The sequence below is a fragment of the Diorhabda sublineata genome, chromosome X, assembly GCF_026230105.1.
Source record: "Diorhabda sublineata isolate icDioSubl1.1 chromosome X, icDioSubl1.1, whole genome shotgun sequence".
Taxonomy (NCBI): domain Eukaryota; kingdom Metazoa; phylum Arthropoda; class Insecta; order Coleoptera; family Chrysomelidae; genus Diorhabda; species Diorhabda sublineata.
The window spans coordinates 3651538-3676448 of NC_079485.1; the positions used below are offsets into that span (position 1 = coordinate 3651538).

The 24911-nt window shown below is 33.9% G+C and overlaps 3 protein-coding genes across 3 annotated transcripts; all 3 read right to left on the minus strand.

Annotated features, from left to right (window-relative positions):
* Positions 1–3261: 3261 nt before the first annotated feature.
* On the minus strand, positions 3262–3793 carry LOC130451451 (uncharacterized). The gene is made up of 2 exons (XM_056790467.1): positions 3736–3793; positions 3262–3680 (listed from the first exon to the last, which is right to left on the minus strand). The coding sequence occupies exons 1-2, from the start codon at positions 3742–3744 to the stop codon at positions 3276–3278; spliced, it is 414 nt and encodes a 137-aa protein (XP_056646445.1). The 5' UTR covers positions 3745–3793; the 3' UTR covers positions 3262–3275.
* Positions 3794–9631: 5838 nt separating this feature from the next.
* On the minus strand, positions 9632–13233 carry LOC130451810 (uncharacterized). The gene is made up of 4 exons (XM_056791070.1): positions 13089–13233; positions 11831–12049; positions 11339–11430; positions 9632–9834 (listed from the first exon to the last, which is right to left on the minus strand). Exons 1-4 carry the CDS (start codon positions 13231–13233, stop codon positions 9691–9693), a joined length of 600 nt encoding a protein of 199 aa, XP_056647048.1. The 3' UTR covers positions 9632–9690.
* Positions 13234–15939: 2706 nt separating this feature from the next.
* Positions 15940–19954, minus strand: LOC130451307 (uncharacterized). Its single transcript, XM_056790248.1, has 4 exons — positions 19728–19954; positions 16488–16688; positions 16314–16399; positions 15940–16194 (listed from the first exon to the last, which is right to left on the minus strand). The coding sequence occupies exons 1-4, from the start codon at positions 19873–19875 to the stop codon at positions 16048–16050; spliced, it is 582 nt and encodes a 193-aa protein (XP_056646226.1). The 5' UTR covers positions 19876–19954; the 3' UTR covers positions 15940–16047.
* Positions 19955–24911: the final 4957 nt, after the last annotated feature.

The window sequence follows — 24911 nt, forward strand, 5'->3', positions numbered from 1 at the left end:
AGTACACAAAGAATATTTTGACAAATACAATTAGATTAGAAAGAAATAAAAAAATTTGGAAAAATATATCTATCAAATAAACACGAGAAGATAAGGATGATGAGAAAATTATTGAAAAATACTCTCAAACAAAAGTAAAAATCAAGGAAAAAGCTTCTCGTGTAATTAACAGAAGCATATGAGATAGATTTTCAAAAATTCTCGATAAAAATAAAGATTTAGGGGAGATAAGGAACTTGCAAAGAAGAAAGAATTTTTTTATATAAAACGCAAACACAATTACACTCTAATAGTTCGAGTGATGCCTACCGTGTGGATATTGAGCTTCTGTAGGTTGTAATGTTCGGGAAAGAATTGCCTTGGTAGCTGATTCTATAGGCTTGCACATCTCCAAAGAAAGAGGTCCCGAGCCCTCAGCGTTCATGAACCTGTCGAGTAGGTTTTTAAAATAGTATTCGTGGGAATATGCCGGACAACTCTGAAGAATTACTCTCTTCTGTATTGAGTCGAGCATCCTCATGGTATGCTCAGGAACCTGAGCCCCAAATTTGCGAGCAATAGTTCATAGATAGATGAATCTGGGTCTTATAGAGGTTTAGAAGTTGTTACGGAGTATATAGCTTTTTGGTTTTGAAGAGGGCTTCAAATTTTTGTGAAGCTGTCTTAGCTAATTGGGCCAAATGACTATGTCAGGAAATATTGCTTCGAAGCTCAATACCCAAACGGTAAATTTGCGGTGATGGTGATATTTTATGTACAGATAGGACCAAATTCTGAGCTACAATACCAGCCTTCTTTGTAAAAACAGCAGCCTGAGTCTTCACTCCATTACACTCGATTAGATTGTTTCCAAGATTGGTATTGATGGTGGTGATCTGTTGCTACCTACAGATTTGGGTGTTAGTCGAATTTATTGAGGCCGCTGATTGTAATGACGACACTAATGTGCTCTTATCGAGTTTGCAGTTTTGTCGAGGAAATCTTTGATGTACAGGAGAAAGAGAGTAGGTGACAAGATGCATACCTGGGAAACACCAGCATTAACCTTAAGCCTTTCTGATATGTGTCCATCGATAGCAACCTGAATGGATTGGTCTTTAAGAAAGTAAAGCTACTAAGGCAGTCGATGAGTCAAGAGGACAAACCGTACGATCTTAATTTATTCAGAAACCCTGTCAAAAGCCTTCGATATGTCCAGTGCGATTGCTCTGGATTCCCCATATTTTTCTACAGTTCCAGTCCATACGTTGGCGCCAAAGGACAGGAGATCTTTGTTTCATCTATTAATGAAAGCCGCATTGATAGTCGCTGATGATGTTAGTAGTTACAAGATATCTCAAGATTTGTTGATTAAAGATTTTCTCCATGACCTTGGCAATGACTGGGACTAGAGCAATCGGACGGTAGTCGTTGTTAACCGTCTTGTTCTTTTTTTTTTCAATACAATTGGTGGTAATCCAACGGGTCCAGTGGCTTTATTGATGTTCAAGCCTTTGAAAAGTTTTGCCATATCGCGGTGTCAAAACTCTACCGCGAATCAAGAATTGAATTTGAAGCAAACATGCGACCCAACATGTCCGAAAAAATCTACTTTAAAGGTACTTAGAAGAAGTAGACCGAAGCAAACGTAGATAAACCAAGAAAATGAAGAAAAAAATTTATATGTAATGAAAATATTAACGAAAGAAAGAGAGAGTAGAAGCACACTAGAAAACGGAATCCTAAAAAGATGAGAAGGAGAATATATGTACTTGATTTTAAGTCTATTTTGATAAAAAACGGCGTTTTATAAAGAAGTTATTTTTGACGTTTTGACCTAATTACTGAATACTTAAAGAAACAGGTGTTTCTAAGCCTTTAGTGAATGTGGTTTCGATAGTAAGAATATTTTCTTTATACTTATTCTTTTTTTACAATAAAGTTCCTAGTAAGTGGCCTAAGGGAGCGGTTTGTTGCATACAGTAGGCAGTAGGCACGAAATCGAATCACTTCTTGGATCAATGAACAAATAACCACCACCTCTCTTAATATTGGCTTCTAAACGAAAGCTGAAATGTCGATAAATTTCACATTTTCAATTATTGAACCCACGAAATTATATATATCCACAATGCTCCGTTCCTATTTCTTTATTGGCAGCACTGTGATCACAGTTACGAGCATGCTTTGCAGTTCCTCTGCCTCAAGCAGAAGAAATTTACATTATTTGCTGCTGCCGACGTGGTCTTTGTCGTGCTTTTTAATGATGTCAACTTTAATTGAAAATGCCACTTGTGAAATCAGATCTATGAAGTGAAATGCGAGATTGCAAGATGCTATGAGTAATTAAATATGAGATGGTTCAGACAGTTCAATGGAGAAGTGAACGATGAAAACGATGTTGACTCTCGCCTTTGGTTATTGATGTACTAGTTCACGCAATTGAAGAGAAGCTTGAGCAAAACCGAAGGTTCACAATTAGTGCTATGGAATGTCCGCAAATTTTGTGATCACTAACTTATCAACTTTTTACTGGGAAACTGTAATTTTATGAACTCACGTTGGGTACCCAAAATTCTTACTAAACAGCACATGAAACAACGGATGGATAATTGACTTCACTTTTTGACACGCTGCAATGAAGACGATGATTATTTTCTTCATCGAATAATCACGGGGGATGAGATGTTAACACCTCGAACCTCGCACGATTTTAGACAGAAACAACATTTTGCTTATTGATTTCTCACCACGAGACAAAACAATCAATGTACATGTTTAATGCGATAGCATTAAGAACTTTGATCACCCTATACAGAACAAATGCCGAGATTTACTATCAAAAGGTGCTGTGTTTTTTCACTAGTGTTTTGGCAGTGTCCGACCATCCTCTGTACAGCCCGGACCTCGCTTGATGGTCGGTACTTCAAAGATGATGACAAGTTAAAAGGACATTCTACCACAAAGTTGAAAACAAAGACGTATACTTTCTATTAATATGGGTATTGAAATAAATATTTTCCAAGCTTTCGTAACTTAATAACTTCCATTGCCACCGATAGTAATCGAAATTTTATCAGAAAGTAGTTTCAAACGTTATTTCTTAAAAATGATTCTCAAATTGTTTTTTTTTAATAATTGTACAAATGAAAAACAAAAAAAGCTTCTCAAAATAGTGTGGGTTTTCTAATATGTTTGTTTTGATATGTAATTCTTCAGCAAATTTGGATTACAATAAATAGAAATCACTATGTATATCTGAACCATCTATTATCTATTGGTTACAAAATATTGATTTAACGTCCAAAAATATTGTTGAAAACTCTCTCTATATCAAACTCAATAATAAAGAATAATTCTGCCAGCGACATCTGAACTTTAAAATCCTTGTTCCTCGTGACGATTTTCAGAAGTTCGTTTAGGTCTTTTTTGATACGTTCCAATCTTTCGTATATACTAGGTTCATGTCTGTATATTTTCTTGGGTCTGCAGATTACTATTGATTCACATGTTTCATAATCCGGGTGCCTCTTCGCAATTTTGACGAGTTCCTGCATTTCAGCTTTTAAATGCTCCAGGCATTCGTTCAGACTACATTCATATTTGTACATTTTCGGTTTGCTGGTTACTATTTCAAGAGCTTTCCTTAACTGCGTGTGGATTCTATGTAAAAATGGAATAAAACTGGAAGAATTTTCACTCTGAAATTACAAAAACTCAATATTTGAATAAAGCGTGATATAAAATGGAGCTTACCTTAATCATGATGTATTTTTCACTAGAAATTTGAATATATTCTCACAAAGAATATTTGACAATGTTATTGTCAAAAGACATCGAACAGTAATGAAGTTAGGTATGTTAATAACTATAGATCAAGTGCTAGCGGAATGATCATTCGCAAGGTATGACACTTGAGGTATGTCAATTTCAATAAATCAAGTGTCTGTAAAGTGAACAGTTGTCAATTAGGTATATCATTTCGTACTTGCGATATGATTGGTCGTAATTATCCACTCATTTCTTAAATCAAAAGATCTAACTTTTAGCAAACTCTTGTCCACTTCCACCAATGAGAATCAAATCAACTAACTCAGAAGTTCTCAATTCATGAGGAAAAGTTAAGCATCATTTATGACTCAAGCAGTTCATTATTGGAAATTTCAACGACATGCGTTGTACAGAATAATGCAGTAAATACACCCTAAAAGAATTATTATAAAATTTACTCTGGTGTTAATGTTATTCAATACATATTAACGGACATATACACAGATTGCTCTCTTTCTCTCTACCTCCCTTAGTTTTTTCATATCATACTTAGTTAGTTAAGTTCGCTCTTTTCTATTATGAGGTTTTTTCTTACGCCTTTTGCTGCATTCATTCTTAATTATTAAGGTCCATATGGACTTCTAAATCGCCTTATTTATTGATGGATATTCCATTCAACTGTGTGTGAAATTGGTAAAAAAATCTTGATCAATTCGAAAAACTATTTCGGAAGGTATTTGCAATATATAAGATGGCGAAGGTAAAATACCATGAAACTGTAAGGCTGGTCATAAGGTTTTGCACTTTTGTAACTGGCGTAGGGGGTTGAGGTTAGTCTGGAGCGGTTCACATGGGATTACTTCACAAGAGAACATCATTACTCAAAGTGTCTAAATGTAAATTTGATTATCATGGGTTAAGAACTTCTGAGGACTCGGCAGAACTGTTAATAAAAATAGACCATGAAGTAGAAGTGAGAGACCACGGTGCAAGTAAGCAAGTCTGTGCGGAGGGATCAACGAATTGATTACACACAGAGGAGATATTTCGGAGCCTCCTCATAGCCCAGACCTATTTCTAGCTAGTTTCTTTTCATAGGGATTTTTTAAAAGTCGAATCTATGTGAATTGACGGATGATATTATTTTCAAGAAATAAGTTTTAATTGTATATTCTTTATTTTCATTAAATATGTATTTGTGACTTTTTCCATGGCAATTTAAACAGTGCAAAGAGCTATTAAACACTCTGCATATGAAGAGATTTATGCGATTACACATTAATTTTAGATAGAGCCTTATTATTATTGCTTTCTGCTTTTTTCCCTCGTTAAACTTATTACCTATAAAAATACAATTTGTAATCACCTATATTAGTAACAATAGGATCTACAATATTGGCAAAAATAGATGTTCACGTTTAATATCTCAAGATACGGTCACGAGAGGTAATTTTTTATGCCATATTGTTTGGATTTATTATCATTTATTAATTAGTATTATTGAAATATTATCGAATCGATTAAATAATTTGTTAATCTATTCAATACAATATTGACTATTCTATACAATATATAATAAATTTTGATATATTTAAAGACTTTTTTATTTGTCTTTAAGTAATTGTGAAGTCAAAAATTACATATGATTCATAGTTAATGGAAAACAAAATTCTACAGAACATTTATCAACTTTCAACCCAATTTTAATAAAAGTATTGTATTGTCATCGAAATTAATTCAATTTTCCAGCGTTCAACAATGTTTTTATAATCCGTTCTTTCAATAACCAAGCGGTCGAGATCACAAGCCCATTCTCATCAAACAATTTCAATTTATCTGCCAAGATAAACTGAAGACTCCGCCTTATCCGCCATCTTAAGAGCATTAGTTGAATTGATAAAAACCATCAGTCATTGGAAGCATCTGTTATGTTGATTATATTTCAATAGTCAATCAAGGAATGGCCGAGCTATTCAAATGGAAGAGAAACTGTTTGTCTTGCGGTTAAATAGAAAAATACATGTAACGGTTTAGAGATTACTCTTTTAGAACAAACAGTAGGTACACAAAGACGAAACTTAATGAATAGAGAAAACAAAATAGACGGTGAAAGAAAAATTAGTCGATTTAGTTAAAATCAATTATTTAATTTTGTTCATTCCATATTAAAATATTAAAATAGTTCTTCGCACTCTTCTCTCCGAGTTGATATATTGGTAGATTACATATTATTATTTAAAATAAGTTGAAAATTGAGCATCTCTACTACATAAATATCTTGAAACAGAATATCGTACTAGTCATCTCAAAAACTAAGGTTTGTAATATATGTACCTATTTAGAAATGTGTTAATTCATAAATGTACATTTTATGGTGCTAATTTGTTCCATACGTGGTATGTGTTCAGTAGCTAAATTTTGAAATGTTATAATTTAATGATAATAACCAATACAAATGGGTGCTAAAGTTTCGCAAGACTCTTGTGATACTTATATACTTCTTGTAATGGTAGCTATGAAAGATGGAACTTTCATTTGACTCTCACGCCATCTGCGACTTACCATCTGTAACTCGTTTTTTGTGTGCAAAAAAGTTCCTTTGGTGGACGTTCATTCTCAACTGTGTGAGTTGTATGTGGAAAAGTGTACGAGTGTGCATCATGTGCACAAATGGTGAAGAGAATTCGAAAACGGACGTACAGATTTAGATAGAATACTTTCTCATACCACCTTACAGCCCAGACTTAGCCCTCAGTGATTACTATCTCTTTCTTGAATCAAAACAACCCTTGAGATGGATGCATTTCTCAACGTCCAAAAAGCCAAGTAGGTTTTAAGCTACCTTGGCGGTGCGGCGGCAGACTTCTACGACCAAGTCATAAAGAAGATGATACATCGCATGCAAAATTCATCAAATCAAACAGCTATTATGTCGAGAATGGAGGAAAGTCTAAGCTTTCCAATTATGTATTATTCAATGCCAATAAATATGTTATTTATTGTTCGTTAGGAGCCTTATTTTATGGACAAGCAATTTGGATTTCAACTGAACGATATTTTTGAGGAAAGGCATTACAATAATTTTGAAATGGGTCTTAGCCATATATTTAAATATGTGTTTATTGGTTTTAAAAAATAATTTTAATGAGGGTTGTATATAAATGTAAATATTCGATATTAGAATGACATAATTTGCCATAAAACCTTAAACCATAAAAATGAAGGATAAAACTTTGAAAAATGTGTTAATTTTTTTTCATTTTTATTTGTTAGTAATCAATAAAATATTCATTTTTGGCAGATTTGGGGTAAATCACCTATGAATTAACCAATTCTTACCTTAAATAAAAAAAAATGATATATTTTAAGAAACATACAAAACCAACCAAATCTGTATTTATGTCCAATTTTTTGCTGTTGAGTGTATATTGGAAAGAAATAACAATAGATTTTTTGTATACATTATATTAATTTAAAAGACTCGTAAAACTCTTAGTCAGTAATACAAGAAGCGAGTAGAGCTAGTTTTGCAAAACATATGTGCAAGATATATGTCACTGCAAAGCCAAGGTCAACCTGGTTTCAATTTTGGTCATGTTTAGTACATTCCTAATCCCTTTTTTTAAGAAGATTCGAAATCCTAGTAACGGATTTCCCCTGGAGAGCTGATGGATATGTGGGACTGCCGTAGCCTATCCACTAAACCGCCACATTTTGTCATCTTCGTCCAACCAGGAACTATGATGATATTACTTCTGGTTGGGAAATCTGTCGATATATGTTGTTCTATTTGCTCGTTTTCTATGATATTATAATACCAAGCAGCCATCTACATTCTTATGCCTAAGCATATATCAGGGTTTGGGCTGCCAACAGTCTCTCTCAAACCCCTCTAGTGATTACACACGAAGAACTTGTGTTTGGCATAATCTGAGTCATGTTCACAATACGTACTTCCAGGTGTTTGTACTTCATTTTGTGGAGGTAACGTAGGAAGTAGCCGTGTCCGATTAGAAACTGGATAATGTGGAAGTTCACATCTACGGACTTCTTCTCGGTCTATAGTCTAATGTCTTTTATCAGTCGTCGCTTCCATTTACCTGATTTTTTCCTGTCCACCATTGTTGCCACATCTGTATTGCTCTAGTGCATTGGGTAGTTGCCGTCTTGTACCTAAGCTTCTTCTGCATATCCTCTTATGGGGATTACACGCACCACTGCATAGACAGTCTAGTAGAAGCTGGCGATTCTCAGCGCACTTTGTCTCTGTACTATCATCATGGATTTACAATATTTCTTTATTTCTAGGGCCTTAGACTAGACCTCCGCCCAATACAGTAATATCGAGTGAGTCGTCGGCCATCAGCAGCCTTCATTTCTCTGGCCGTGGTCCGTTCATCTACTATTTGTATTAAGCGGCTCAAGGATGCCGTTTTCCGTATGTGGGGCTAGAAAGACATTTTAGTAACTAAGGCCAAATACTTTAGTTCGCACCTAGAGTCGATTTCGTCTGTCCCGACCTCAATAGGCAGTCATGTCTGTATTCGTTTCGCAGTATTGATTCTTTAACGACTGTAATTTGTCTTGTCATCTGTCCTTCTGTCGTTTCGTAGTTTATTCGCCTGTTTGTCAGATAATCCTCCACCACTTGGGTCGAATAGTCTAGGAACTCGAAGCGATTTTGAAGAGCTTCTAGAATGTCCACCCACCTGACCGAGTTGTAGACGTTCGGTACGTCTAGTGTTGCTAGCATCACGATTGGTCGCGCCGCGTGGAAGTGTCTGTCTTGTTCTCTTGTTCCAAAAAGGTGCCGATCACCCTCTGGGCTACTTCGATTGTTGATCGGCTCTTTCTGAAGCATGTAGGTCTGAAAGGCCGCCTGCGGTTTGTATCCCGTTTATTAGTCTCAATAAATGTTCAAATTATTTATCTGTCGTATTCAGTAAGCTCAGCAGTTGGTCCACGTATCAAGGTCGCCTTCATCCTTCAGAGCTAGCCTCTCTACCTTCCACCTGTCGCTGTCTCGGTTGTCAAAAACGTGTTGTACAGGTCGAAGAAAATTTCTGGCCTCAGTTTGACCATAAATCGAATAATTTACGTCGGTATCCCGTCTGAACCCGGTGCCTTACCAGCTTTCATGGCGTGTGATGCCTCCATGAGTTCCTTCAGAGTGAAGGTGGGGGCAGTTGGTGTCTCAGTGTAGCGTTCGCCAGTATTGGGTTTGTTGGGAACAGGAAGTGAACGATCCATTCTGCCGCTTGAATATCATTGAGGTCTGATGAGAATCCATTCCTCAGTTTGCCAGTTACAATCTTATATCTGGTTCCCCAAGGTTCCATGTTCACTTCTTCACAAAGCTCTTTCCAACATCGCGTTTTGCTGCTTCGTATAGCGTTAGTAAGTAATTTTCGAACTGTTCTGTAGGTAGATTGGAGATTTTCCTTTTCGGGTGCTCCTCTTGCCCTCGTAGCTTGTCGTCTATTTGCTAGACACACCTTACGCAACTCAGCTATTTCGCCTATCCACTAGTACTGTGGTCGTCTTTTACTCCTCTGTCGGGTTTTTGGCATGTGTTATTGCACAGCCGCTGTTTTAGTCTTGCCGTCTCATCTACTAATTTTTCTGGCCATGCCAGCCAGTCAACTTAACGGAGATACTGGCCATTGGAGCCGGTGCAGTCATTAATTCATCATTGAATTTTTGTAGGTCTAATTTTTTAAGGTTCCATCCAGAATCAGCCGACTGTATGTTGGTTTAAGTTGATGTATCGGTGTTAAACGAGACATATTTGAAATTAATTATTGTTTTGTCCGCTCTGCCTTGAACTAGGAACTGATAAATAAAAGAAACATGAATATTTAGTTAGAATACAATAATTTACGCATTGTAATAAGATAATAAATCACTTAAAAATAAACAATATAATATATAAATGAGAAATTATCGAAAAACTTTTTTGATATCCTTTATAAACTGCCTCATTTCTGCTTCATTTCTCTGTTTTTTCTCGATGGGCGGTAATCTCATTTGTTCTTGTTTTAGCAAAATTTCATTGTGGTATTCCTCCCATAGTTGACTTGAAGTCTATAAAAATATTCATTTTACTTAATCAAACACCTAATTATTCTAATAATTATTGTCAAGTACAAGTAAATGCTGAATTATTGATTGAAGTTATATATTGAGGTTTTATTGTACTTGGAAATATACAGATCTAGAAATATGCTGTCATTGTTAATTTTGTCCAATGGCAAAAAAATGCAAAAAATGAAAAAAAATAATCAAAATATTGAATGCAGTTCACTTCAATTAAGTAAATACTAAGAATGTTGACACTATTATGAACGCGATTATCAAAATTCATTTTGAACGATAATGATTGGAGAGAAATTAATCTACATTAATTACATATTCATACAAAATATATCGATTCGGTATAAAAACTTTGCTTTTCAAAAACCCCTATAGAAAAACGTCCAAAGAATTGGGATCTTGGGGGCCACTTGACAAATCTTCTTCAGTCTATCCATATCTGCCTGAGAATATAGCATTGAGCAGGTTTTGCAAAAAGAGAGCGCACCATCTTATTGAAATTAGATTCAAAGCATTGCTTTTAAATTTTATTGCGGTACTAATAATTTTTCCAAAACTTCCAACTCTCATACTTTTATGAGAGTTTCGTCAAAGTATATTGGTCCCATAACTAAGTTTCCTATATTCCCTGTCCCACAACATTCAATTGAGATGTACTGTTGATACCTTTCCTCATCATTTTTATTTCACCAATATTGACAATTTTGTTTAATTTTCACGCAGAATTGTGTTTGTGTCTAGTGGATCCATCATTTATTAATAAAACTTCCATCAAGATTATTAGAGTAGTGTGAGTTTGTAATAATGCAATTATGTGCCTTAATGATTCCAACAAACTATTGTTTGTTCACTTATTAAATGCCACAACACCAATATAAAGACTAGTTTTTATCCAAGTATCAAAGCATCATGTCAGTGATGCCATTTAACAACAATAAGGTTGATTCGCTCGCCAGACTGGAATCATCAAATCCATACTTCATGTAACAAATCATATCTCTTAGTAGACTGCTCGCGGAGACCGATGAAAACACCTGACATGAAAGAATCTAAAATGGGACCACCAATCAACTGCTCTGTTCCAACTAGCAAAAAATATGACTAGTGACTGGCCTTTTAACCAGATACGGTCAGCGCTATGATATATGCATCATAGACGATCCAAGATGCCGCTGGTGCATGGGGGAAGGAGAAAACTTCAAGGCAAGTCTTACATTGATATTCAAACCAAGGTGCATAAAGAGCTTTTCAAAGGACATCGTGAGCTTTTAGGAGGAAATGACGGTTCCATACGGATGTCTATGTAAGTACGCTCCTTGTCATAACTAAAAACAATGACGTCATATCTCTAAATTAAGATAAAATTCCCTGAAAAGGTTCGTTCATTCAAAATCAGGATACTCATCAAATCATCAAAAATTCCATCTAATATCTAATCCAAATTGATTAATGGCTCCTCAATGTATTCAAAATAAAAACGATAACATGTTCTTACCTTGAAAATACTTTGCCTTGGATACTTTTTTCTATAAAGTGCAATTCTTCCAAAAGTTTGAAGAGATATGGGCTCCACAGTAACAGTAGAACCTGAGAAAATGTTTATTTCAGCTTATTTTTATTTATTACAAAAAGTATTCTCTAAGATGTCAGAACAGTGAGATATTGGGAAAGTAAATATTTAGTGAAAAGACAAACATCAAGAATCACACTCCAAACTCTATAAAAATATTGACGAGTTAGTTTAGATAACAATTAATCAAACTAATCGATATTGAATTAGGCGTTGCCGTTGTTCAACAAAAATTCTAGAATCTGTCAACTGATGAGGAACTAGCTCAAAATAGTAGAAAAAAAAAGAAAGATGAAACTGATACGGATTTACTGAATATATTAATGCCATGAGAAATAGATAAAATGAGGAATTCAACCGGAAACTGGAAAAACTTTCTATAATAGATACAAAAGTATGAGCATTAATAAAACTTACTATAACGATCAACGAAGACCGAAGATTTAGGTTGTTCCACGGGCTTCATTTTATTAACGTGGCTTATGTTATCAATTTCGTAATTTTCCCATGTTTCAGATAATATTTCTGATCTAAGACACTCCGATAATTTTGGGACACCGATTCTAGATTTAGCCGGCGGCGCTGGTTGTTTTTTAGGGATTTCTTTAGATACATACTCAGGGTAACAGGGTCTCCCTAAAATTCATAACACTATTACCAAACAAGTATCAATATATTTCATTGTATTGATATCTTTGATATTACGTCTAATTTAATACAATTTAATACAATAAATATCTCGGTTTTTGAATAGAAAATATCTACCTACATCCTTTGGTTTAATTAAATTAAAAATCAAGAAAATTAATTTCATTAATCAATGCTGCGAACTTACATGAAACATTCATTGTAAAACTAGACAAGTATGCAAGTCTGCAAGTAATTTGTAAAAATTGTGAGCTCACTAAATTATTGATTAATATATTGATGAACTTCTACGTTCATGAAACTGCGCGTGAGGTATATTACTAAAGCGATATATATATTAATCGGATTAAAACGTTCTTCGCCGTCTTCCGATTCCCAGTTTCCATCTTTCTCGATCTTCCCAAAGATCTTCTTCCAATCCTCTTTCTCGAATATCCTTCTCGATACCCTCCCTCCAACTTAATCTTGGTCTTCCTCTCTTTCTTCTTCCTCGTGGTGTCCAATTCAAAATTTGTTTGGGTATGCGGTCTTCAGGCATTCTTTGGACATGCATGTACTATCTTAACGGATTCACCCTAATGTCTTCTGTAATTGTATGCTGCACTTTCATGATCTCCCTGATCCTCTCCTTTTTTCACGTCTTGAGATTCCTGCAGCGCGTTTCCAATAATCCATTTCTGTGGCTTCAAGCAGACTTCGCTACTATATGTATTAAATTTTGTTGTTCTCCTCCAATACACATATACTCCGTTTTACCCAAATTTACTCCCAGACCCCATTGTTATATATTCTAAGTCTTCGTAGTCCTGTGCCAAGGATTTGGTCGTCTACAAAACACAGAATATATAGTGTGGAATCAATTAGTGGAATGCCCATGTTCTTACATTTTCTTTTCCAGTGTGCCAGTGCGTGTTCTAGGTATATCTTGAAAAGTGTGGGCGATGCGATACTAGAGCGATGTGAAAGTAAATTCGAGAAAGGGACACAATATCCTGAATCAAATTCTTAAGAAAATCAGTTTAGTTACCTGCATGTTTTCTAAGGAAATTATGTGGATCCGGCGGTCCTGTTACGGGTCCTATAGTAGCATATTTCTTCTTCTGAGTGTTACACAGCCCTTCACCGTTACCATATTTCGACTTGAAAAGCTTTTCTTTCGGTGCTTGATTCATATTTCATATATATTTTGTAAATATTTATTTGAAAAAAAATCACAAATGAAATTGACAAGGTATAATCATGATAGGTGTAATATATACTATCAGAATAGAAAATGCTGAAGAAAGAGATATGTATATACGATATAATATGTATTAGAATGAGATCAAGTGGTTATTGAGACTAATATACCGGATATATCATATCTAAATTATAAGAACGCAGCAGTAATTATGTCAAACATATATTAAAGTCAACCTTTTCTTAGCAGTGGTCTGATTTTGAGAGATAAACGGCACAGCGTTCGTAACAAAATATTATCAGAGCGAAAATAATGACCATTGACAATAATATAAGAATATATAGCTTCCGTTTGAATATGTAGTAAGTTTAAGATGCTGTTGAAGACATTCATATCGATTTGGTAGGCGGAAATTATTTTAGCGTACGAAGGTTATGTGATATGTAAAACCAAATGTCATACTTCATAGAGCAACCGTCTGAAGTATGACGTAATGTAGAAGAGATGAGAAGTTCATTGATCATGAAAGTCATGTGGTAAGAGGCTGGGTCGATAATATAAGAAATCAATATTGGCAATAGATTATTCTCTAATTTATTAAATATCTCCCGTAAGAATATCAATACGTCACTTGTAACACCGCACACTGTATATATGAAATGAAATTTAAAGAATATACGAGGTGCGTTCAATAAAATTTCATATATAGTTTCTACAGTCATCTCCATTATATTTCAAAATTAACAGAATTAATAATTCCGAGGAACAAGTGAACCAAATGTTGGATCTCAACTTAATTTTTTCATATAAAAAGCAAGCCCAAGAGGGTAAACCCTGTTATATTCGAGTAGTTCGAGTTGCGCCTGCCGGGTGAAGATGCCTTTGGATATTGATCCCGAACTTCTGTGTTATAGTGTTTCCGTAGGCTTGCGTTTCTGCAAAATGCCGATAAATTGATGTTCTGGGCATCTGCAGCCGAACTCGGTGTTCATGAAGCTACGTCTGCCAGTACAGTAGGTCATGTAAATACTGCTCTGGGGGGATTATGTTGCAGAGCTCGGAAGAGTATCTGCTGAAGTAGTATCGGTAAAACAAGTCAGATACCTTTCTTCTATGACCTAATTTTCTGTACAACTCGCCGTCACCTATAAATCGAAATATTCTTTTCTGTATGGATGGAGCATCCTAAGAATGTGCTTGGAAGCCGAGCTCCTACAAACTCTTTGAAGCCCCATGCAGATAAATTTATGATATAGAAATAAAATACGTAGATAGGCTTTATATTGGAAATACTGAACACTTACCAATAGCAGTTACAATTTCAAGAATCGCTATGATATTGCTCTTTACTCATTTAATGTAATATTTTTTAGTTTTTATGTGTTATATAATAGCACTTCTTGATTTTTCCTTTGATTCTGCTATCATCAATACCCAATTTACTGGTTTTCTGTTCCACAGGTTTTGATCTAGTACTGCTTTTTTTCTAATATCTCTTTCCATAGTTGCAGTTTTTTTCCTAATTGGCTGATTTTCGCCAATAATAAGGTCATCAATCCGATCTTTATGCAGTATTGTGATAATTGCAAAGTTTTTTGTACGTAACAGTTTAAAATATCATATAAACATGTGTTCATGAGTGTTTACTTGATTGTAAGTCTGTTTTTTCAAGCATGTAAGTAGAGTCCATTGTATTGGATAGTGCAAGTTTAATCAAAATTGGTTGAGTACGTTTTGAGATATAATCAAGTGCATATGGAACTCCGTTCTACAATGCTTTTTGGGCTCTAGTAAGTAATCTCAGTTCCTCCAGAGCGTCTCTTTTAGTTCATTCTATTTCCTCCAAATCGTCAATCCATTGTCATCCTAGTCCTCTGCATATATTATTTCTTTTCCCACTTTCTTAATGATTGTGCCTTGACAATTTTGTTGCAATTTATTCTTTTTTATTCCTTCGATCTTCTTTCTTCCTTACTTTCGTTATCATAACTTTTATTTTTCTTGTGTTTGTTTCATTTTTCATTCTTACAACCTCTACATATATCATTCTATCTTCCCACTATTGTATCCAAGTCCTATATAAATATCAACGGGCTTAAACTGTCTCCTTGTACTATTTCTTCTTCCAGTGGACATTCAACTCATCTCCTTCATCCTATCTTGGTACCTTTCATTACTAGTGTTATTATTGGTATTTCTATGTCTTCAAAGTATCTCAATTTCTTCTTTCCATCATCACTATCAAAATGCGCCCTCAGATCTATGTATACTGGATATGATTTTTCTTTAATCCTGGATTTGCCTTTCTTCATGTCTATATGTATATTATCGTTTATTTGTCTGCCTCAGCTTTTCTCTAACCTTAACATATCCTCTTAAGTGTTTCAATTTTAACTAGTTAGTAGTAGTCACGACCTAGATAATCCCAAATACTAGGAATAGCACCAACAGGTTAGTAGATACATCTCTATTATATTTCCCCTTTTTTATTATTTATTAAGTCCGTTTTACTTTTTTAAATCACATTCATGATCGGCCCCATTTACTAAATATTTCATTCTCGCTCTGCAATTTTTTATACTTTTACACCCCTCTCACTATTAAGCTTTCTCTATATTTGAGGTTTCCACGTAGTGTTTGTACCGCAGTACTTCATGTAAAGTTTGATTGACAATGAAACTCAAATCAACGAGATGAATTCACTTTTAATTTAGCCAATAATAAATAATTCAATGAACAGTATAATAAATAAGATATTGAATAAAAAACATATTGTCTTTAGTTTTTCACAATTGAACAGAATTTATCAATAACATTGATCAATAGCTTCCAAAAGCTGCCGCATTCTTGAATCAATATCAATTTTTCTCTCAGTTCTCGATAAAATAACTGTATTTTCTTTCACCATAACTTGGCGTGATTGTGGGAGCTTCTTTCTGATCGGAATTGAACTCTGCGAAGGTATAAACAAGATATTACTAGTAATATAGTTATAAATTCAATATATATATATATACAAAAAAAGTTTGATATAAACTTTTGTTTCGAGGTATTTTGACTCTATTAACCCACCTTGATGTTTCTCGGTTTTTGATAATTTCTGATATCAACTTCAGTTTTTCCACATGTTTTGATGGGCTCCTTACTAGCTGAGGAACCTGCAAACGATTTTTGGTATTTTGAATGACTACTAGAGAATAACCATGAGAGTATTTGGAGATTGTTAATTGTTTTTCGTATACTTACCAAAATGATCTATAATCACAGTAGATTTGGGTTGCTTCGAGCTCGTTTTTTTAACGTTATTCTTGTCGTTTGCTTCATAATTCGCCCAAGTTGTTGATGGTTTTAGCGATGGGAGACACTCAGATAACTTGGAAACAACGGTTTTCGATTTAGCGGGCGTCATTGGCTCTTGTTTAGTGGTTGCAGCGTAACATTGTCTCCCTTGAAATGTGTAAAGGTTATTGGGTTATTAATTTTTTAGTTAATAGATATATTATAACTAGCGACAACATCAATAATCAGTCACATTCATCTCAATATGAACCTGCAACTCAACACTTATCGTTAACTCAACATTCAACTATACCACAACAAGTCTTATTTCAACTCTTACCTTTATATCAACTTTCCTACTCTGAAGTTGCTAGCAAACCTCTACAGCCTACTACACCTACTTATCCACCTAAATTACAAGCCATTGTTATTAATTTTCTAAGCAATGTGAAATTTCACAAAACATATCGAGAATATCAAATAATCGGAGATGTATTTACCTCTCCAGTAATGACATTGTAGACGATTTTATTTTATATAGTGTATGTCCCATTATTCCACATGACAGCTTTAAACTGTCTTTTGAAATATTCTTCTTAATAATACGCAGCACCAGCCCCCATTGTAAACATATTCAGTTTAAGGGGGAAAGTATATATAATACCTACCAGAACTTCTATACCAGACTCAATTTTGGTAAATTTTGATATCACAAATCCAAACATATCAACTCAAGCACCAGATGATACTTCTACACCAAAACTGCAACCAACCGACCTATTCTAAATTTAGCAAATGGGTAAGGTTCTAAACCACTAAAAAATATGGCACCATTCTCAATTACCAGCTCGATTACAACAACTACTACTCAACTCCCAAATAAAACAAATTAAACAGCAGCTGCAACAATATCAAATAGCAATGACCCTGATAAAACACATTGTAATTCAAACCCCATAGAAAAAACATCCGTACTTCAACAAACATCGTCCTCAATGATTATAGATATCGAAAACCTAACAAACAAAGCAGCTTCAAAAAGAAATATTACCAAAATTATAACGTCTCCTTCTGGCACTATAACACCTTAGGTAAATCAGAAGTGAAACCCTATGAAGCTAAATCCACTTCTAAATCAACCATTACGCTGTAAAATCAGATGGCACCTATCAAAGAATTATTCGATAATGAAGCATAATATCATTCGAACAAACAATCACCTTTTTTGTAAATGTACAAGGGTCAGCTGACCCTCTCAGTACAGCGAAATCTGGTACCTCTGATATACTAGAACTATAGCAACTCTTATCTAAAATATAAACAAATAAAGACCAAATACACTAAAAGAAAAAAAAGGATTATTGAACAATTGAAGCTCTCTCAGGAGAAGAAGATGACTTTTCTCTTACCACATCTCAGGAATCCATAACTCAATTTGTATAATTTTACCTCCAATTTACTACAATTACACGAAACATCAACAACTACTTATATTTCTACAGAAACAGGAATAACGCGGCAAAAACTAGCGAAAGCGTAGCCATATATTCCTCAACCAATCAATATCTGCAACATTTATATCCTTCCTGATCAAATAAGAGACCATTATCCAATAAAAATGACAATCACCGAAGAAAAAGTCGCTATCCCATTCCCAGAACTAAAACTTAATAACAATATCTTCAACTATCGATAACATCAGATTTTCGATAAAAACTGGAAGCAGTACTACACGTCAAAAATCATGACAAAGCCTGGGGATCTGACTATACCTGTTCAATGCACATATATGAAGCAATTATTCGTTCAAAGATATACTACGGCTGTATTGTTTAGGCACCTTCCAAGAAAAACACTTTAAATACACTAGAAATTATTCAAAGTACTAAGAGTAGCAACAGGAGAATTCCGTTCCAACCCAATAAAAAAGCTTGCAATGCGACACCGGAGAACTTCCTCTACAGAAAATAACTTGTAGCTTCATATGCACTATCCGTCAATAGAAACCAGCAGGATTCAGTGTACTCCAACACACACCACAATCGCTACAAAATTCCCTATTAAAGAAACACCGAAACAGATCAACCATTTAAGCCAGTCAAATTCATGCAGAACTCCAAATCGAATGCCCAAACCTCCTGTCCAACAAAATTAAGTCTATAATCGATCAAAATCATACCAACCCTATACTGTGCAAATTCAACAAATTGGAAATTCTCAAGACCCTGATTATAGAAGAGGTTTCCTCTAGACTAAGTTTCCACAATTTTATTTCGCATCCAAAACCTCTGAGGGCGTAAGCGCAAAAAATACACTATAATTTAAGCTACCTGAAACAAGCAGTGACTATACTGGAGAACTTCACGCTATTCTGCAGGTACTCATTCACATAAAAACAAGAAACAATCAAAGATTCCTCATAATAACAGACTCTGTTAACTCAATTCATAAAATTAGTTAGCTCCCACACATCCAATAGCACTCCAAATTAAAGTTGAATTAACACAGTTGGACCAAATAAATAATAATGTGGAAATACTTTGAGCTCCTTCTCATATTGGCCTACGACAAGCAGTGATTAGTGAAACCTCAATTGAAGTGCAAGCCGTAGTGTAGAACGATATAGAATCACTACTTAAATCAGAAGCGCAAAAACTGTGGCAAACATCAAAATCGAAGTTCAAACCGGAAGTAAAACCCTGGTCGCAGTCAATCAGTGAACTAGGTTACGAATAGGCTACACAAAGTTTACCCACAGTTATTTAATTACCAAAAGTGAACGTCCAAAATGTGAGCTATGCCAGAAAAAACTCACTGTAAAGCACCAAATTTTAAAAATCAAGACAATAACACTTTGCAAAAATTGTAATATCAAAAATATTTTTCAATATTTAAATGATGATCACATAATAACACGAATATAATTCATTTATAATTCCTGTCCCAGTGGTAGATACGACCTGCTTACAAAATAGAAAAAAAAAAATATAAAATTAAAAATATTCGGCTACAGTTCCAAAGAATATTCAATACTATAGCCAAATCACTTATAAATTATTGAAAACGAAGTATTTCATCAAGGAAATAATAAAAAAATCTACATTTTTCTATTAATTTCTAAGCAAACAGAAAGAATTCGAAGAAAATCTAAATATAAACTAGTTCTTTTACATTTAAATCAAGAAAATGTATCCTAATTGTAGTTACCTTCATGTTTCCTGAGGAAGTTGTGGGGATTAGGCGGCTCAGATACAGGTGCGCCTAAATATCCATACTTCTTTTTCGGAGCTGGACACAGACCATCACCATTTCCAAATTTCGACTTGAAAAGTTTCGGTTTGGGAGCTCTATCCATTTTAAGAAGTGTATAATTCGTGAGAAAAAAACCGATGTAAATTAATAAATCAAAATTGACAAGAAATGATTTAAACAGATATGATATACAAGCCTGCTACAAATAGAATGAAAAAATGTCAAAAATATAAATGGTCTTATTTCCTAAGAACAAACAGCAACGTATTAGTCAAAAAAAAGCAAAAATCACGTCTAGTGATAGTAATATACGAATATATAGTTGAAATTGGAAATTTCAGTGTCACTTTATGTGATTATAAAAACATTAGTATTAAAATTATCATTTTCGAAAGAATTATTTTGTAAGGTTATGTGATATGTCAAAGTAAACGTCAAAATTCACAGATCAACAGTCTAAGTACTAAGTACTAAGTACCTTCGTGAGTAGAAGTGAAGTGTTGGTGATTATAAAGAGTTGAGTGGATGGATTGTATTCACTAGACCAACGGAGTTTTTGCTGTAGCGATTAAATACGATGCCGATGCCGTACCGCTTCTATCTTATACGAAGAACTATCGGATTAAATCACAAGTAAGTTTTTTTCTTATAATAAAAGGATATATATCGCTGTATACATGTTTCCATAAATTCACTACAAAGCTTTGTTTTCAATTTTCTTCTCAAAAGTTGCAAAGTTCTGAAGAAAACTATTGCAATGTGATCCCAGTGTGTACCTCGTCAGAATAACCTAATGAGAAATAGTCTTTATTATAGCAAGGCAATCCTGAGAGATTCCTTGCATGGACATGACCAGGAAAGCCTGAGGAAAAATTAATTTATTTCCATTAGGGTCCTCCTTATGTGATCCTATTACGGATCTCGTCAGGATAACCCGGTAAGAAATATTTTTCTTTTTAATAAGGTGATCCTAACAGGTTCCTTATGTGAACATGAACAACCAACTGAAAAATTAATTTATTTTAGATAGGGTTATTCTGGTCCTCGTCAGGATTGCTCTAATAAGGTAAACATTGTTTTAACATGATATCAAGGAAATCAGGCAAAAATTCTAATCGAGTGATATGCTCCCAAATTAAAATGTATATTCTCATTCTTTCCCATTCGATACGAAAAATATTGGTCAATAAAACCAGATTTGCTTTTCTTTATCTCGTATTTGTCACAGTTATACAGGGTGAATGATTTTTACAGGTGATTGAGGGAAAAAAATTTCACAAAAAAATATATTTATTATCAATATATAACGATAAAATCATGAATATATGAGATGTAAAAGCTGGTATGATGAGCATGGAAATATAGAAGACGAATTATCATAACACACGGCAGATAAAACAATCAACGGAAATAAAATGCTAACGGCTACCGAAATGGATTTCTGACGAAGAGCAACGGGTAAATCCAGGAGACACAGGATAAAAAATGACAGAATAAGGGTATAATAAGCATCAGATACATATTAGTTGATAACATCGAAATCAAGAACTAATCTAAGATATTCGTGTACAAAGGATGCTAAAAAATAGGTCCTAAAGTGAACACCACAAGGAAGTAGGAGGAGAGGAAGACACGAATGAGATAGAGAGAGGGCATGAATAATGAAATGAAAGAATGATAAGAAACGGATGGCAGGACAGAAACAGATGGCAGTTAGATGTCGAAAATTGAATAATAAATGAAACAAAGATAATAAAAAACGGCGAATGAATATTGAGGCACAGAATAGGGGAAGTAGACACAGAATCAACAAATAAATAGATACTGAACTAAAGGAATGGGCTCCGGTACACACTAAAATAGATCAATTAAAATATGAACTCTATGTAGGACTACAACAATTCTGTGGAATCGGCTCCAGGAGAATGGATAAAATACTAAAAGAGAAAGAAAGTAAACAGAAAAAATCAATTACTAGGTTAATCTAATCGAAATAGGCAAAAATACTCCTGCAAACCTATAACTGAACAATAGCTACTGTATATCAACCTAAGTATGAGCAATTTCGAATATTAACAGAAGTTTTGTCGGGATATTGTCGCTTCAGCGGAAACCTGAAGACGCTTGGTTAAACAGAAAAGGTAGAGATGAGAGGTAGGAAAACGAAACGGAACGGAGATAATCTAATACGATTAATAAAAAATATAATTTTTAAAATTAAGTGAAAAGACAATATAATTGTTATGGCCATATAATGACATTGAGTAAATAGAGAATGGACAGGATGGAAAAAGCTAAGTCAAGGACTAAGTTAAAAGCAAATACCATCAAGATAATGGATTGACCAGAGGAAATAGGAACCAGGGAAAGAAAAGAGGGCGAAATAAATAGACAAAAAAGGGACAGAAAAGCATGGAAATGTTTCGAAGGGAACACTGAGTTCGAATCTAACGCATGAGAGAAAAAAAGTGGTAATTTTTGCCTTTGAAGAAACATTATCCAACATAGACAACTAGTACACAAATATTATTACTCAACGTATAGAATCAAATCAAAAGGTAACTTGCAACCATTTGTAATGGAACTTTCTATTTATATTATATATTAACTAAGTTGAAATTTCTGTAACCATTTGTTTCGATATTATTCAATAATTAATAGTTTTATAATTTCTTGTATCTTATGATCCAATAGCCATTGTTGTTGGTTTTTTTATTATCTTCCATTATTACAATCTCAATATCATTTTAATGTGAAAAATCACTCAAATTTATTTAAAAATTTGTATACTGTTAATCATCCCTCACTTATTTTCTATCAAGTGTCTATATAAAACAGTTCTTTCAAGTATTTTTAAAAATAGGACAATTAAACAACACAAGCAGAGTTAACTTAGTACATGTCAAGTGTTATTCTCTACAATTACAAAATAGAACCAAAAAAAATGAATCATACGGTTTATTAAAATCCTTGGTGTTTCCATATCAAACATATCTGACCGTATCAAATAAACTGCTTTTGGGCCCGCCCTTTCATAATACGACTAATAGCCACCGGAAAAGGGTGGCACTATAATCGCTTCGGTGACCATTTAGAAAACTTCCTGACTACCGAAAACATTAGCCATTTGTTGTAAGGTTATATGCCACCATCAATCATAACTTGTTCTCGAGATGTGGAACTGTCTATTGTCTAGTTTTATATACTAAGAAAAATATTACATTCAAACTAGACATCAAAGAAACAATACAGGATCTTGCCACCTTGTTATTTTCGTAGTTTGAACATAGGAAATAGTGATAGTGATATCAAAATCATAGTTATATATGAGATTAATCAATATAATTAACTTATATCGAACCAGAGTATGAATATTTGAAGTAGCTGATGTTCCTTATAATTTTCAATTTATAATTTAAAAAAAAACACGAGATATCTTTTCCTCTTTCCTCTATTGAATTGGTATATATATATATATATATATATATATATATATATATATATATATATATCAACTTTTTTGATGAATTCTAGCTTCGTTTGTGTTTCGTGTTGATACAATTTCTATCCCACTTTATATCTCTCTATAATAAACTACTAAAGTTTGATTTTCGAGCGTAGTATCTTAGTAGTGGAAATAGAGAAATGCTTTATTGTCAAAAAATTGTTACAATTTGTAGACAAAAGCTTTTAAAACCAAATAAAATAAAATTTCAATATAAAGAAGAAAACCACAATGAGTAACAAAATTGTAGGTAATAGTAATAGGGAATAATTTGTATATAAGTCCATAGCAAAATTAGATCAGTATATAGCATACCCGGAATTAAATATTATTATTAGAATAGAAGTCGCTTACAGAGTAGAAGACACTTATCAGTAAATATTAGGAAATGCGGGAAAAGATTATATCGATTTGATTTCAATTGGCAAATAATTGTGCATTTTTTTACATTGTAAAATATTGAGCCCTTAATTCTGAATGTGGAGTAGGTAGATATAGGTCGTGCTCCGCATTCCTAAGTGGATATCCGTGCAACATCCTTTCTGAATTTGGAGAAGAGTGCTTACGAATGAAGCAAACGGATTTAAAGATGAATAAAGAAGGAAAAGCCAGAATTTTTAATCTTTTAAAGAAGTCTCGGCAGTGAGCCCTGCTGTTTAGTCCAAGTTAATATCTAACAGTTCCCCAGAAAGGAAGGGCGTATCGGGGATGCGACTCAATAAGGGCATAATAGACTGTTATGGAGATGGATCAGTTTAATGCTTTGGAAACTGATCTCAGCGCAAAGCAGGAGGAACTTAATTTAATAATTATTTAATAAAAAAGGCTGCAATGTATTTTTACGTGATAAAACTTTGGTTTTAGAAACGTTGAGACAGGGAAGATTAGAATCGCACCATTATTTAAGGGTGATTAGGTCACTAGATATGGTCCTATGAAGTGTCGTAAGATCAGGATTGGTCCAAGAGAAACTAGTGTCATCTGCGAATAGACATATCTTACCACTGATGTCTAGATAGGCGACATAGCACATAACATAATTTTATCTTCCTGATTTTGCCAGGTAGCTCAACAATCAAATGAAAAGGGCTTTATAACTAGATTATAAGCCTAATATGGGAAGAGGAATCATCCTGATATAGTATTATTCTATTTTCAATGTTTTGTAAAAATAAATAATGAGTTTGTTACTTCATCTTGCTATCTTAGTATTTTTGTACAAGTTGATAATATATTTTTCCAGTTTTCACTATTATATGCTTAGTTTTCTGTTCTTTCAATTTTATAGTCGCTTAAAATTTATATTTTCAAATATATATTTCTGAAAACCAGTCATAATTTACTTTTTCAAGAAAGATGTTACGGGAACTTTTTTCAGTGTAGAAGCTTTCTTTTAAAAAAGAATTATTATTGATATTCTTGTTTGCCATTTCGGATCCAATTCGTGTTATAAATGATATTTGTTGGCACGACACAAGAACATGTTCCTTTTTAGGGTCTTTGTGCTCTTCCCCGCATCATCTAAAACTTTTCGCTTGTAATGCTCTCTGTTCTCTCCTATATTGCTCTCTATTCGCATTATTTATGACATTTTGTTCTTTTGTGTCGCGACAAAGTTGAATAACTGATTAATA

What these genes read in the sequence shown, in the direction of transcription:
- LOC130451810 (XM_056791070.1), bottom strand. Translation starts at nt 13,233, where the DNA reads ATGAATCAAGCACCGAAAGAAAAGCTTTTCAAGTCGAAATATGGTAAC. An exon ending in GGTCTTCGTTGATCGTTATA is followed by an intron (nt 11,431 to 11,830) that starts GTAAGTTTTATT and finishes ACATTTTCTCAG; the next exon opens with GTTCTACTGTTACTGTGGAG. An exon ending in CAAGGCAAAGTATTTTCAAG is followed by an intron (nt 9,835 to 11,338) that starts GTAAGAACATGT and finishes ATATTTTTATAG; the next exon opens with ACTTCAAGTCAACTATGGGA.
- LOC130451307 (XM_056790248.1), bottom strand. Translation starts at nt 19,875, where the DNA reads ATGGATAGAGCTCCCAAACCGAAACTTTTCAAGTCGAAATTTGGAAAT. An exon ending in CTTCCTCAGGAAACATGAAG is followed by an intron (nt 16,689 to 19,727) that starts GTAACTACAATT and finishes ACACATTTCAAG; the next exon opens with GGAGACAATGTTACGCTGCA. An exon ending in TGTGATTATAGATCATTTTG is followed by an intron (nt 16,400 to 16,487) that starts GTAAGTATACGA and finishes AATCGTTTGCAG; the next exon opens with GTTCCTCAGCTAGTAAGGAG.